At 35.2% G+C, this 14,750-nt stretch overlaps 2 protein-coding genes across 4 annotated transcripts in view; both read right to left on the reverse strand.

Annotated features, from left to right (window-relative positions):
• PLEKHA5 (pleckstrin homology domain containing A5) overlaps positions 1–14,750 on the reverse strand; it is a 171,618-nt gene that overhangs the window by 108,216 nt on the left and 48,652 nt on the right. The window lies entirely within an intron of this gene.
• LOC127017421 (pleckstrin homology domain-containing family A member 5-like) overlaps positions 8,995–14,750 on the reverse strand; it is a 54,455-nt gene continuing 48,699 nt past the window's right edge. The window contains exon 4 of the mRNA XM_050898505.1: positions 8,995–9,022. Coding sequence (XP_050754462.1) covers positions 9,001–9,022 — 22 coding nt within the window. The 3' untranslated portion in view covers positions 8,995–9,000. The remainder of the gene's footprint in view (positions 9,023–14,750) is intronic.

Raw genomic sequence — 14,750 nt, forward strand, 5'->3', positions numbered from 1 at the left:
GTTAAATGCATTGCATTAAAGAATTTAAAAGTCATATTTTGCAGATGCTCTTGGAGGAAAGTAAGATTTTAAATCAAGTGCATGAACTAAGCTTTGATAGTGTTTTGAATCATAAGTCCTGCCTTCCCACGGTTAAGTAAAAGTTAATTAAACGTTAAGCTGTATCAAACATTCACTTTAGCTACCATAAAGACTATAAATTTGTTCAGAAATTCCTATTATATCCTACCAAAGTGCAAAATCTCAGTCATAACAAAGAACTAGGAGATGTCTTTTTCTATTTCTTAGCTGGTTAAAGAAGGAAATACATGCATATCTATCAGCAAAACTAACAGATGACAACACTTAACTTACCGTGTTTAGCAATTTGTGTTGAAACCAAGTACTGTAAATATCCTTCAGCATTGTCTTACATAAAAAAAATTCTCTTTTGCAAGACTACTCAAACTCCCTCTAAAATACGAGATACACAGAACAATCTAGGTTTTAAACAAATTTACTAAGAACATAAAGAAAATGAAAAATGACTGAGAAGTGACGGTTGAAGAACTGTTGCTATATTTAGAATAGTTAGCTAATTTGAAGTCAGAAGAAAAAAGATATATGCCCATTTTTTGGACTTCTGAGCGAAACAGCCTAGCATTCCTGTTCAAAAAGCAATTCTTCTCCAGTAAAGAAATTAATACATACATACCAGAATTATTTTACTGACATGAGCAACGGTAGAGACATTTCAAATAGGTACCATTATTAGAGAATAGAGACAAGTATGAAGCTGAGTTTTATCTGAGATATCTAAAGGCATTAGAAAGGAAAGAGATGAATTTTGACTCACCAAAAACACTGGTGATCTAACAGCAAGGCTTGTCTCACATCTCAAGTTTCCAGTTCCAAGAGAAATCATATGTGCACTGATAGAAAGATGACAAAAGGGCATGCTGTGCTCTCCTCTACTTCAGTTGAATGACAGCTCTACTAACAGGGAACTGAGACACACGCTGCAAAATCTAAAAAAGTGGGTTCTTGATATGAGCATGCTCGGTATCTAATTTAAAATGGCCTGATGCTTCATCTCAGCATGAGATGGCCTACTTCCAAACAATTTCAGAACTTTAAGTCAAATCTAAAATCATTAATTGGAATACGCAAAACTCAGCCACCAAGCAGTATTGATTTTTTTTTTTTTTTTTTTTTTTAGGTCTGCACTGATGCACAGATAATTATTTGCACTGCTTCCCTGAAAGGCATCCTAAGGCTTAAACACTATCATCATGTGCTTCAGTGTAATTACATGATGCCACTGTAATAGACTGAAAACCTTTTCAGGACAGCATATGATTTGAACACTAAGCAGCACAATTCATAAATCAGACAAAGACAACAAATCTGTTAAATATTCTCCAAATCAATTTAAGAATTATCCTACCTGGTGATTTCTGGGCAGCTTTTTTTTTTTTTTTTTTTTTTTGTTAGCGTGGGGGAGGCAAGAAGGAAGGCTAGAGAACTGTCTAACAAGTGATTTATGTTCCAAAACAGTTTACCTCTACTTAAAATCTCTTTACCTGTAAAGAAACCATTTAGCTTCTTAATGAAACAATTTATTTTTATATCAAAAGTCAAGTTATTCACATGCAAAAACCCTATGTCAAAGAAAACATACATTCAAACCCTTTCCCTTTAGAGATTAACATCTTTTAATTCACCCACAGACAGACACAAGTAGTACAGAAGTCTTCTATGTTTTGGTTTTCTCTATCTCACAGGCCTCTTTCCATATTTATTGTATATTCATTTTTTTCAAATGAGTACACTATGTCTTTCCCCTCTTGTGGGAAGACAAAAGCTATGCCCCAGGCACTCTTGGGTTTTTTTTAAATGCTTTCCTGCTTATCATTCACGCTGAAAGCAAAGCCAGGCGGGCTACTTTATAAATGCTATGTTTTAAAAGATGCTGTAGAAAAAGCAACACAGCCCACCTCTTGGTCTCTACCACAGCTGTGCATAGAAATACTTAACTGAATTTGGAATAAACTCTACTACTTGGAAGGCATGTATCAAATCCTCCACTTTTAGTATGGTGGATAAAGGTTAATACAATGTTCAGTAGAGAAGCAAGACATTACTCTTAAGCTTCACAAATGTCTACAACTAACTTAAAAACGAGGTTTTCGTATCTATGCAAAAATGCTTGTATTTAGTATGAGAATCTGCAGCTTCAGCCATAGTGATCTGAAGTCTAAGACTCGCACACTACGCTCCTATGCTTTCAAAATCCTCTTGGCATGAAAACAAAATATTTACTAAGGTAATTATTTTAACATTCATCCTTGCCCTTTACCTTTGAACTCACACAAAACAATAGGAAGTACTTTTACTTCAGAAATTCCTTCCAGGCATAAACCCAGAAGTCAAGATGCACAATAGAGCTATGGCACAGTTAAACCTGATTTGCATGAACAAACTGAAACATCCCATTTCATACTCCAGAGATAATACTACATCACTATAAAAAGAAGTTTATTTATAATCATATATCACTAACTGCATTCATTTGATTTTTAATCACATAATACCTTGGTAGTTAGTTTTCTTACACCAATACATACAAAACCCAACCCTTGCTACAAGATCTGTCCAGGTTGCAAAATTCAAATAAATTCTACAGTTCACCATTAGGCGATGAAAATTCTGCTTCTTGCTAAGAATTTCAGTATTTCCTTGCCAGCTAATGAACTCTCTAAAGAAAAAGGAAATGAGTATTAAATGACATTTCATGTTTTTATCTACGCTTATCTTCTCTCATCACCTAACTTTCCATCATTTGCTCTGTTATTGCTCTCTGAACTTCCGCAGAGATTCAGACTGGTGAAATACAACGTATTTTTAAAACGCAAGATGTTGTTAACATAAGAGTTGCCTCCTGAGTGAGAAATTTTTTCATCCAGGCAGGTTTGATCTAGTTTCATTCTAAAAAAAAAAAAAAATGCCATTGAAGAAAGATTAATTGTACAAATCTATATCTACCTAATCAGTACTTTGTAGTTTCCACATATAGAAGATGAAGGGGAAAAGTTGCTAATAAAATCCATTAAAATTGAAGTAAACACTGTTCTCTTGTTTCAGTGTTGCCTCCCAAAATCCCATCAAACTGAGCACAAATTATGAGAATTTTCTTCAACCTAGACAACAATTTACTAGTTCAAAAGGTCTGCTCTGAAGTTAAGTTTTTGTGGGTATATTCTCCCCCAAAAGACAAATCTTCATGGAAAAAAAACCCCTCTGCATTTCTTGGACATCCGCCCAACTTCTTAGAGGAGCTTAAGGAAGTTTCAGAACAGTTTTTGTTCCTTCTTTTGATGAATCTGTATTTTACTCTCTTAATGACCTACAAATTGTAGCTACAGTAATGAAATGCAAAGGGGCTATGAATAGCACATAAAAACAAAATAACTAATGCAAAATGCTACTTGCAAAGAAGTCTCTCACTGAACTTGAAAGCATTCCTTTACAATGACAAATTTGAGCTTCAAGATCTGTACATTTGATAAGAAAGTTTTATAGTGAGTATAAATTTCCCAATTTGCAATCTAATAAACATCTCTTGAAAGAAAAAAATGAAAGTAATACATAAGTAGGAAAATATACCCTGTACATAGGACTTCCAGAAAATAATTATTCTTCTGAACCTGACAAAGCTGGTATTACATTAAAATCAAACTTCCGATCTGGAAACTGAAACATTTTTCTAAAGTTTCTGCACTGATATCCAAACCAAAGCCTTGTTATCACACAGCACGCTAAAACTATGCCAGACTTCTGTATGTTGCTATAAAGACTGAGTTCAATGAGCCCTAGGAGAGTATTACAGGAATAAAATTCATTTCAGTAAATTCTGCACACCGTTAGAAGACACGGTAGAAAACATTTAATGACTGAGGTGGTGTTGGTTTTTTTTCTTTTAATATATTTATCAAGAAATCAGGTGTTGAATACTTAAGACATCTTTACTCCTTTCTAACAGCTTCTTAGCAACAGTTCACACACGAATACCTTTGATCACTTGTTCTGACAGCAGAGCAGCTCATTTTAATATGATTGGTGTTTTGCATTATGTTTAGGTTCATTTTAAGTCTCGGTATCAAACTCACCACTATTTCAGAATGAAGTATGATTCACTTTTAAGCTTATAACTAGGCTTTATACGGATTTTATTAAAAGCTTTGATTTATGCAACCGATGTTTTTAACTAAACATGATAAATTCTTCAGTAAATTATATACAGCTGAGTTTCACAAGACTTTCTGGCATCCTAAAAAGAATTCCACAATCATGTCCTTTATATACGAGCTCTTTCAGCTCTCTTCTCGGCTTTGGTGTGAGTCAGCTTTCCTGGATTTGGTCTAAGTAATACCTCAAAATGCCTCTCCCAAATACTACATCACAGATATCTAAAATTTCTTCCTTTTCTATATAGTTCAAAGCTACGTTCTCCAGAAATGTGTAGCAATTTAAAATCTGTTTGCCATTACGTGTTTACATCTTAGCTATCAGCTGACCTACTCAGGTGGGAAGAACATTTTTTCAAACAAAACCAAGAAAAAGTGTATATCTGGGTCTAGACAGCCACAAGAGAAAAACTACATATGCAAAGTTCAAGAGAGGAGTAATTTTTCTCTTATTTACATAATATCATTTACATTCTTGTTTCTATTCATAGTTTTGCCTGTGGTACTTACTTCCAGCGTGCCTATTATGTAATATTTAAGTCTTCCTATACTAATAAGTATATTTCTGTTTTCTTTTGTGATTATTCTTGCAACTCATTTGAAAATATTGTCTCTATTTACAGCCTTCCTTTCCATCCCATGTGTTATTTTTGCCTTCTTCAACTTTCTTCTTTATTTTTTCCCTATTGTTAACCCATCTCCCAATGCCTTCAATACTGAAAGCAAATTAAATAGATTTGAATATTACTCATTAATAGTAACTTTGAACAATCAGGAACAAAAATGGTTGAGAAAAAGGAACATGCAAATCTTCTGAACTTTTATTAACGCACCTATCATACGGCTAAAGGCATCAGGAACTGATTAATACCAAAATCAGGACTAGGACATAAAAACACCACAGAAAGATAGTGTTTATTATCTGTGGTGTTCATTTTACTTCTGTCACTATCTATGTTTTCAGATTATCTGACCAGTTAACTCCAGACATTCAGAGAAGCAACAAGTCTCTTACTCCACGCGAGTTTAGCACTCTCAGCACACCTGCAGCAAAGCTAAAAAGAACAGATAGTCTTCAACTGTCTTGCGGGGCTTGCACAACCCACCAAAAGGGCATTACCATTACCGACTCAAAGAACCTTCCCCAAAGGATGTCCTCCTCACCTCATGTCTTCATTTGAAGGCTTCTTCATGGAGTACTTGACAATTATGTGACACAGCATGAAAGGGCAAATGAGGCAAAGGATCCACAAAATACATTCACTACATCAGCTGAGAAGAGACCTATATTCTACTCCTTATTGAGTTATTGCAAGCCCCTGGCAAGTCTGTCTTTTTATAGTCTTTCACTCTTCATATACCCACAATTAGATTGAATAATCAACTATGAGTTTGTGCATTACCATTTATATTGTCATTTCCTTCCTAAATACAGGTATACTAAATGTTACAGATACATTAGTTTGTGCTCGTGCTCTTGAATAAGTATAATGGAAAAATAAGGTTTATATCTGCTGTTCACAGCTTATAAAAGCAGACTCTGTGTTGGTCTTTAATATACGACCATAGATGATTCATCTGGAAAATTATATCAGACAATGTGCCAGAACATATAAAACTGCCACTGCTGCCCAGATTGTTAGTGTTGTTTTCGAAGTTTATACATATATTTATATTACAGAGTGTCTGAGACTCTGAACTGATCACTTTTCATAAATACAAGCTACATATGTGCCTATCCTGATGACAAGCTCTAGCTACACGGAGACAGACAACCCACTACCTATCCTCAGAGTAGACAGAATTCCCCCTCACCCATTATTCTCTTAAATTTCCTTTTCTTTTAAAAATAATCATTAGCTTTAGAAACACATTCAAGATGGGCAAGAGAACAACAGCCTGACAAAGAAACTGTATTTGGTAAGGCAAATTCTTGACTGTTTCTAAAATTCAACTCATTAGTGCTATTCCTTTTTATTTTATGTCTATTCCTAGAATTGCCATTAAAAAAAAAAAATCTAGTAAGTGATTCCATATATGAATAGGTTTACTTCTGCTCAAAACCAACAATCTCAGAAATCTAATCTGAATACTTATTCTTTATGTCCAATGCAATTGATTTTTCTGCAAATTTCTTATACTGCAAAAATTGTACAAATTCAACAAGTTTTTTTTAGGGCAACATCACTACAGACCTGGTCAGCTGATACCACATCCTTCAATCCTATTTAGTATCAACAAAAGCAGCATAAAAAATTTTTCGGTTTTGGATGCAACACAGAACACAAGTGAAGCAACCCGTCAAATACAAGTTTCTATGCAAGAAACATTGAAGCTCAGTAGCCCTTTTGTGCTGCAAGACCTATAGCCATTTTCAAATCCTTATTGAATAACTGTCACATAGCACGAATCTCTTTTATTAACTGATAAAGCCAGAGTTAAAACTGTTGAGATCCCATCCGGAAAATACCTGAATTCTCCTCTCAAACTAACTTACTAGCCAGCCAAAGCTCTTTGCAGGGTTCTTAAACTCATTCTGAATTGCAGTTACACATGCGCCCATTAAGCTTCTTTATATTAACAGAAGGAATTCTAAAGTAAAAATATCCTTTTGTAGAATTATCACTTAATATTTATAAAACAAAAACAGTCATTTAATGAATTTAAAATTAACTATTTAGAAAAACATGCTACTCTGACAACTTGCTGACTGTGTACCCAATACAGAATTACACACATGAGCACTGGCTGAACCAATCCAAACAAGCACTAAGATCTCTGCCTCATCTCCCAAGTCTCTTGATATGCAAAAATTAAGTTAATGAAATACCTGCCGTGAAAGAGAGGAGGACAAACTCTTCTGCATTACAGAAAATGTAATATATTGCAAGGAAAACGTGTATCACTTATTTCAAAGTTATTTAAAGCAAAATACAGATCAGCATCACTAAACAGCAAGGTAAGAGAAGTTTACTGAAAGAAAGAAAAATTCTCAAAGTGTTCAAATGGGAAAAAGAATACTAGTTTCAATGAAAACTCACAAACAGGCAAGTCAAAAAATAAATACACTGCAGGCTCTGAGGAACCACTTGCAAATGTGTAGAGGCTGAAAAGGGGAGAGACAGACCCTGTATCTCAAGCCTAATATAACTCTTATTTCAAACTCCAGAATCAGGAAGCTTTTCAGCCAAAAAAGAAATTACAAAAAATAAATAAAAAGAAAAAAATCAAGAAGGCTGATAGAAGGTAAGGTCACTGAAGAAAGCTCAGCTACATTACTTTTCTGTATTTGTTTTCATAGTTGGGGAAGCCTTTATGGCACCCTTGTTCACCTAACTGACCTAAGGCAGACTGTCCAACGAATTAAAGTATTGGTTGAATAGGGTGAAGCAGCCAGATGGTGTTTTGTAACCACAGAGCTCATCTATTGTCCAAGGTATCCAAATTGCCTCAGTTCCACAGAACTGGAAGGTCCCTGACTCTGTGTCAAGTTTTACAGAGCTTCTAGGGTCAGGTAGAGGACTACAGACCAGGTAAGCCCTATGGTTTGTACAAGGCAAAGCAGTAAGAACTATTCTAAATAACTGAATTAATAGGTATGAAATCTGTTGCAGTGAGGAAGAGTCGCCACAGCTTTTGAAAAGGAAAGCCATACCTCAGAGACCTATCAGACTCAGTAGTAGTAAACAAACAAACAATCAAACAACTAAACAACAAAAAAACCAACAAGCAAACAAACAAACAAACAAAAAAACAACAGAAAAAAGCAAACAGGCCTTTCAGCTCACAGAGAACCTGGTTCTCCTAAAAGCATCCAGCAAGGTCACTCATCAAAGCTGCTCAAAGAAACTAAGCTGCCAGAGGGTAAGAGAGAAGGTTGTCACATGTATGGTAACTGGTTCAAAAGAATGAAAGGATACGAGTTAGTAAGACGTGCAAGGGCTTGAGCTCACATATACCCTTCATCCTGATTTCAAAAAGGGGATGAATACAGAAGTAAAACTTTACCAGAGAGTATCTCATACCAAGGATGCTATTCAGGATAACAACAAGGGCCCAATTGAAGAATTACAGAGGAACTATATAAGATTAGGAACACAAGCAGTAAAATAGCAAGTGATATTTAATAGGGGTAACGTAACATGATGCAAATGAAAAAAACCCTGTATTTTACATACTCAATAATGGGCTCCGAGCTGACCATTTCTACTACGGAACAAAACCTTAGTTTTATAACAGATGCCTTTTCATAGACTGGTCATCTCACAGAGATTTCACAGGAAGTTTTGTGTGTAGATTAATCCTTACACACATACAAAACATAAAAAACCCACAGAAGTTCCAAAAAATGGCAACAAGGATGACTAAAGGGTGTAGAACACTTTCCACATGTAAGGAACAAAAGTAGATTGATAGGCCTCAGACTGGGGATGTGATAAAGATCCTTTAATCACTCAGGCTTTTATGGTAAGCAGTGCACCACTGCACCTACACGAAAAGCAGGACACATCAAATGAAACTAGATGGTAGCGATTCAAAACTAAAAAGGTGATAGTCCTTCATATATGCAGTTGCAGCACAGAGCTCCATTTATCCTCTAAAACAACTCATGGAGAGTTTGGGTGGGTTCAGGAATGAATACAGAAACCCACCAGGTGCAGTTCAATACAAAGATATCGCTTCTGCCTCTGGAAGTCACTGAACCACAGACTGTGGTTGGCAGGGAATTCTTGTGTAGGTTCTCAAAAAACAAAACAAAAATCCTCATCTCTGGCTATCTCAGTTCCTGGCGAATGCTGCGAAAATGGCAAATACACTCTGTTAGAAACGTTGAAGACAGGACATACCAAACTACTAGAGATAATTTCTCCTATATTTGGCTGCTTTTCTCAGCTACTGTGAAGCCCAGTAGGAATGGTATTATAGTATCAATTTATTACAAATCTAGGGTTCTTTTTTTTTTTCAAATTTATAAATTTCTTCAAACAGTTTTTTCTATGCCCCTGGCTTCTCCAACATCCTTTTCAACAAGATAGGGAATCATCCACCAACTTGTGGCATGGAGTTGACTTTCATTTCAAATTACACTAGCTTGCCAAATATGAAGATCTTCCTCCAGCAGGCCAGAGCTTACAGACTGTTCCCTATTTCCCTGGAAATTGGTGTAGCATGGATTGTGGAAGGGAGAGTAATTCTCAAGCCACAGACATTGGAAGATTATTAAACCAATGAACCAGATAATTAAACTCTGAATGATCCACAGCTAATTTGCAGTTGAACTTTACTACACAACACAGGTGTGTAATAATAATTTTCAATCAGATACTTGATATAAGAGTCCTTGTTAGGGGGTTCCCACAGACAGATGCCTATTTAATAGGGATACTATTTAATAAAGTTGGACAACAAATTCACAAGCTAGTGTGTAGCTGTTTAATTTTATTCTCAACTCAATCACCAGATCCAGCACAGTGCCAGATTAGCTGGTAATATCACAGGCTTTCCTTCCATACAAGCTGCCACCAATTCAGCAGAGCTATCCTCCCCAAGAACTCCTACTGTCACATACCAACCACTTAAACCTGCTGAAAGCAAATCTAATCAAAGTGACAGTTAAAATAAAACCAGCACAGACGAAAATCATCATATTATGGCTTTCCCTTTTGTTAAAGTCAATTTAACTGATCTAATGAGTTTTACATTCCTCAATATGAAAAAGCCTACACACATCAATAAAAACTAGAGAGAGCAACACTTTAAACGCTTTTTTAATTGACTTTTGTTTTCAGGCCAACAGGCCAGGGATAAAGTTTCATTATTACTCCAATATTTCAAGTCCTTCAAAAAGTATATAATTTGTACTCAGGATACCATTCAAACATGATTCACAGGAAATAAGCTAAAAACAAAACCACAAGAAAACCAACAATTAAATTGGATTTACGTGAATAATAAAAATCTCAATTTTGAATCCTACAGTCAAATTTTAGTTAAGATAGCAAACACCCAAGATATTTTGCAAGCTATTAATATTTTCTTAAAATATCCATCTTTAAAATTAAGATGTACTCACACTGACATGGCAATAATGTGTATTTACAGTATCTTTAAGAACAGGAAGGTAAACACTGGAGATTTGACTTCCTATAAGTAAACCTCATTCTCATCCACAGCACTTAAAAAAAAAAAGGCCACAGGAAATTTGAGTGGTAAAGTGTGTGGTATATTACACACTGAAACCAAACTCCAAAAACCCAATTAGTCCAAAAGAAAAAAGAAAAATTAATGAGCAAGATAGCCAATATGTGTGGCTTCAATGCAAGCCAGAGGAAATTCATTCACAGCTTCACTTAAACTTCTCTTTCAAGCAGCCTCTGACAGGCTAAGGTATTACTTAGAAATATATATATACACACACATTGATACACAAACAGACATAACGCAGTATTGAACATGAAAATGGAAAAAAAAGTGTTTTGACATCCTACTTGAAAAACAGAAAAATAAAAGAAAGGTTAAATGCTTCATTCTCCACTGATTACATGAGGACATTATTACTTTAATCCATTGCTGATGAGATGAGAAGAACAAGTAGAAATTTGCTTGTGTTTAAAGACTGCTGCTGATTTTGCATCTTTTAAGCCAGTTGTGACTCAAGATTTCAAAGCAAACTGCTAAAACAATTGCATAACTTCAAATAAAAAAAAAGAGATGACAAACTGTTGTTGGTCTTAACTCAAAATGAAGAAAGAGAAAAATATATAAAAAAAAGACTGAATTACTTGTAGTAATTCAATGTTTGAAAAACAGAATCTTGGCACAGTATAGTGTGAGTCCGGGCACACCTTCAGCGTGCAAACAGCATAAATGGACAAAGCCTGAAAAAGTGTTTATTTCAACTTGTCTACAGGTTTCTCTTCCCAATAGCAGCTCTGTCTACTACAATGTATTATACACAAAGAAGTTTATCATTGTAATGTGCAGTTTTACAGTAAGCGATTTTGTAGACAAACTCACAACATTTGTTTGACATGCAGAACTCAACCATGCACAGAGCAAACCCTACCAGACCATCCCTACATCACATCCAGCTATAAAATTCTCAGGAAACCATCTGCAGACAAACAGAAGTTTAATATTTTTATCACGTGAATTCCTCCATCTAAAAGAACTCGGTGGTCTGAAGTGCTTTAAAAACAATTTACATAGAGACAGATTTCCATACAATATCCTATGCTGCATTTGAAACAAATTATATTATGTTTGAAAATCCTTGAAACAATGATCTAATTTACTCTGTATACACACATGTAGTATTGTTACAATAATTATGAAACAACATTAATTATGGATTAATATTCTTTATTGGTAAATCCTTAGCTGCTAAGACTACAATGCTCAGATATTACAGTATTACAAAAATGCATTACTGTGCTCTCAATTGTAGAGCGATGCCAGCCGCACTGCAATAGGTTGGCAGCATTCTACCACTAGTGAAAAGTAAGACTTTGTTGTATTTCCTTAGCAAAGGGTGTATTACAGGTGTTTACTGCTGGCAATATCTTGTACCTGCAAGGACTAAAGAAACAGCAGTGGGAAATAAATCCCAAATATTAATTGGGGGTTATTAATCAAGTGGCCTTTTAATTTTTCCACCTACAGGAGGGCAGCTCCTGAGGCATATACTTGCAGCTTCCATCTCACTGGAAGTCAAACCACAGCCCAACAAGAAGTTCTGAGATACGTGTTATCGCAGAGCAGTGCCTAAAGAAGATTCAGTGTCATCTTTCCCCTATTTTGAATAATTTGTTCACTGTTAAAACAACCAACCAAAACACAACCTGCATTCAAAAGCCCACACACCCAAACACTCCCCGCTCAAAAAGCAGTGTCTGAAATTCAGTCACTTGTTTAGAACTGGAAGTTTGATGGACAAAGAAAAAAGTGCTTTTCAAAAAGTAAGTTTCAATTAATGTGCTAATACACTAAAATCCTGATCTTTGTTGGCAATCCCGTCCCTCCCTCCCTTTCTCTGATGGAAGGTGTGTTCAGACTTGTGTTGTTTGCTTTTTTAAAATCTAAATTAGCCTAGATAAGACACTCCCAGGGTTCCTATCAGACTGAAACATCAAAATATTATATAAGCAGTATTAAAAAAGTTAATTCTGCCATGAGTTTTAAAAAATTTGTTCTTAATGTATTTAAGACAAACACACATACTACCAATTTTTGAAAGTATGTTTGTGTTATAGTATTACTTACTGTATTACTATTTGTTTTATTACTAAAGACTTGCTGTTAACAAAACACAGGAGTTGCAGGGTTTGTTTGGGGGGTTTTTTTTGTTGTTTGCTTGGTTTTTTTAAATAGCTTGCTATAAGGCTAATATTCAGAGAAATCCTTCACCCACCTGCCCTCAGATTTTAGAATTACTATTTCCTTTAGGTTTTATAATGGGAGGTAAAAATCAATCTGCCTAAGCAATAATCTAGTACTCCACTGCCAACCAATGTAAATAAGAGTCATCCAGAGAGCGCATACAGAAAAAAGAAATGCTATCAAAAACTTGTTAGAAATACAAATACCTGAATTACACGCATACAGATATTTTAATGCCATTATTATACCATCATTCAAAATTATTATCACCACTTCACATTTCAAACATGACGTACTAAAGAACATCAAGCCAAACTTGTTTTTCTTAGATACAGAGGCATTTTGATTCTTTAGCATTACTTTGTGGCATATTACTTTTTTCCTTTTCTTTTTAATCTCTTTTGACAAACTGTTTCAGACTTGTGTGCTTGAGAAGTGACTTGTGTAAGTTGACTGACAGGTATTTGAATTTCCTGTTGAGTTCGAAGACAGAAGTTACCTTTGATGATTATCAAATTTATTTCTTCTGGATACGAATTTTAAAACCTAGATATTTATTTTAAACACAAGATACAGCATTTCTGCTCTTTTAAGCCTTGGTAAGAGATACTCAAAAAGTAAAGTGTCAGCATTTATGTTTGCCTGTAAAGTGCATTTACTCCAAAGCTTTCAATTTTATTAACACAAAAGCAACATTAACCCTCAAATATTTTACCCAAGTTTTAAAGTTTAGAAGCAACTTTGGAAAGCTGAACTGACTACTACACTGGTGTCCCCTCCTGGCAGCTTTCTGCTTTCAAACCGTGTACAGATCGTTTGGGCCTCTTCATGCATGAATGTAGGTTAGTGTGGCAACAGGTCCCAATAACATCCTAAAAATCACCTCCCAATTTCTCTTCACTCTTGAAAACATCAAAAAATTCTATTCAGCTGTCAACTTCCTTCCCCAGAATCCTTACTAGTATCCCAGAACAATCCATATTGTTATCCCAGAACAATCCATATAAGTGATTCATATAAGCATAATCTAAAGAGCTGGAAAAACCAACTGTTTACAAGTTTATTCACAATGGTAAGTGCGATGCAATAATTAATTGTAGGAAGTACATCTGAGAATAATTACACATAAGCTAGTCCTTTTCTTTGGCACTGCAGTACTTGGCATGGCTCTTGCAACCTCAAGTCACTTCACCTGGAAAACCTTATTCCTGTGCCAAGGAGTCAAATATCTCCTTCATTAATATTTGAATGTGGAACATTCATAACTTATTCACAGAAGTATCTGAAAGAAGTAACTTGATCTGCAGGGTAAATTAATATACAACAACTTAAAAAAAAAATCCCCCCCCAACAAAAACTAAATTCCACCCAAACATTTAGCTTGTCCTGAAAAGACAAAGCTCGCAATATAAGATAGTCTGCATTTATTAAGATGAGCCTCATATGTTCTTCCTGGCTTGAACAGCAAGAGCAGGAAGGTTGCCACAGAGACAGCTCTTACCCTAACCACATGCATCTTAAGTAGTAGAATGGACACAAGGTAAATTTATTCACAAAAAAAACACTCTCACATTTGTTTGTCCATGACTTCATCTAAAGTTTCAAAGATACTAAAAAAGGACTTAAAATTTTTATACAAAGAAGAGAATTTGCCTTCAGAGTGTGGAAAAACAGAGTAGGTTTCCTGGGAAAAAATACTTCTTTCTTTCCTCTGGGTTATCTACTCAAGGTTGGGACAGAGGGGAGGGAGAAGGAAAGAGAGGGCAAGAATGGATTAAACAGTCACAGATTTCTATTCCTAGCAATAACAGATTTACTTTACATATCAAATCTTTCATCATTGCAAAAGTCACTCTCTTTCCTCTTCTGAATTAATGATTTGATTTATTCATCTCGAGATACTCCTAAACCACCAGGGACCTTTGCCTTCAAGACACACAAGGATTTGGTCAGTTCCAGTAGATTTATGGCCCAAAGAAAGTGCAACATGTTAGAGACGTTCATTAGGAAAGCGACACATGATTTAACATTTGCAGTACAGGTATTATAAAGTTCTTCCATAAAGGCTAATGCTTTTACCAGTCAGCGAATTACAAATTCTTCATGAGATTTTCCATATATGTCCTGATGATTTTAAAGTGTCTT

This window comes from Gymnogyps californianus, chromosome 1, assembly GCF_018139145.2.
Source record: "Gymnogyps californianus isolate 813 chromosome 1, ASM1813914v2, whole genome shotgun sequence".
NCBI lineage: Eukaryota > Metazoa > Chordata > Aves > Accipitriformes > Cathartidae > Gymnogyps > Gymnogyps californianus.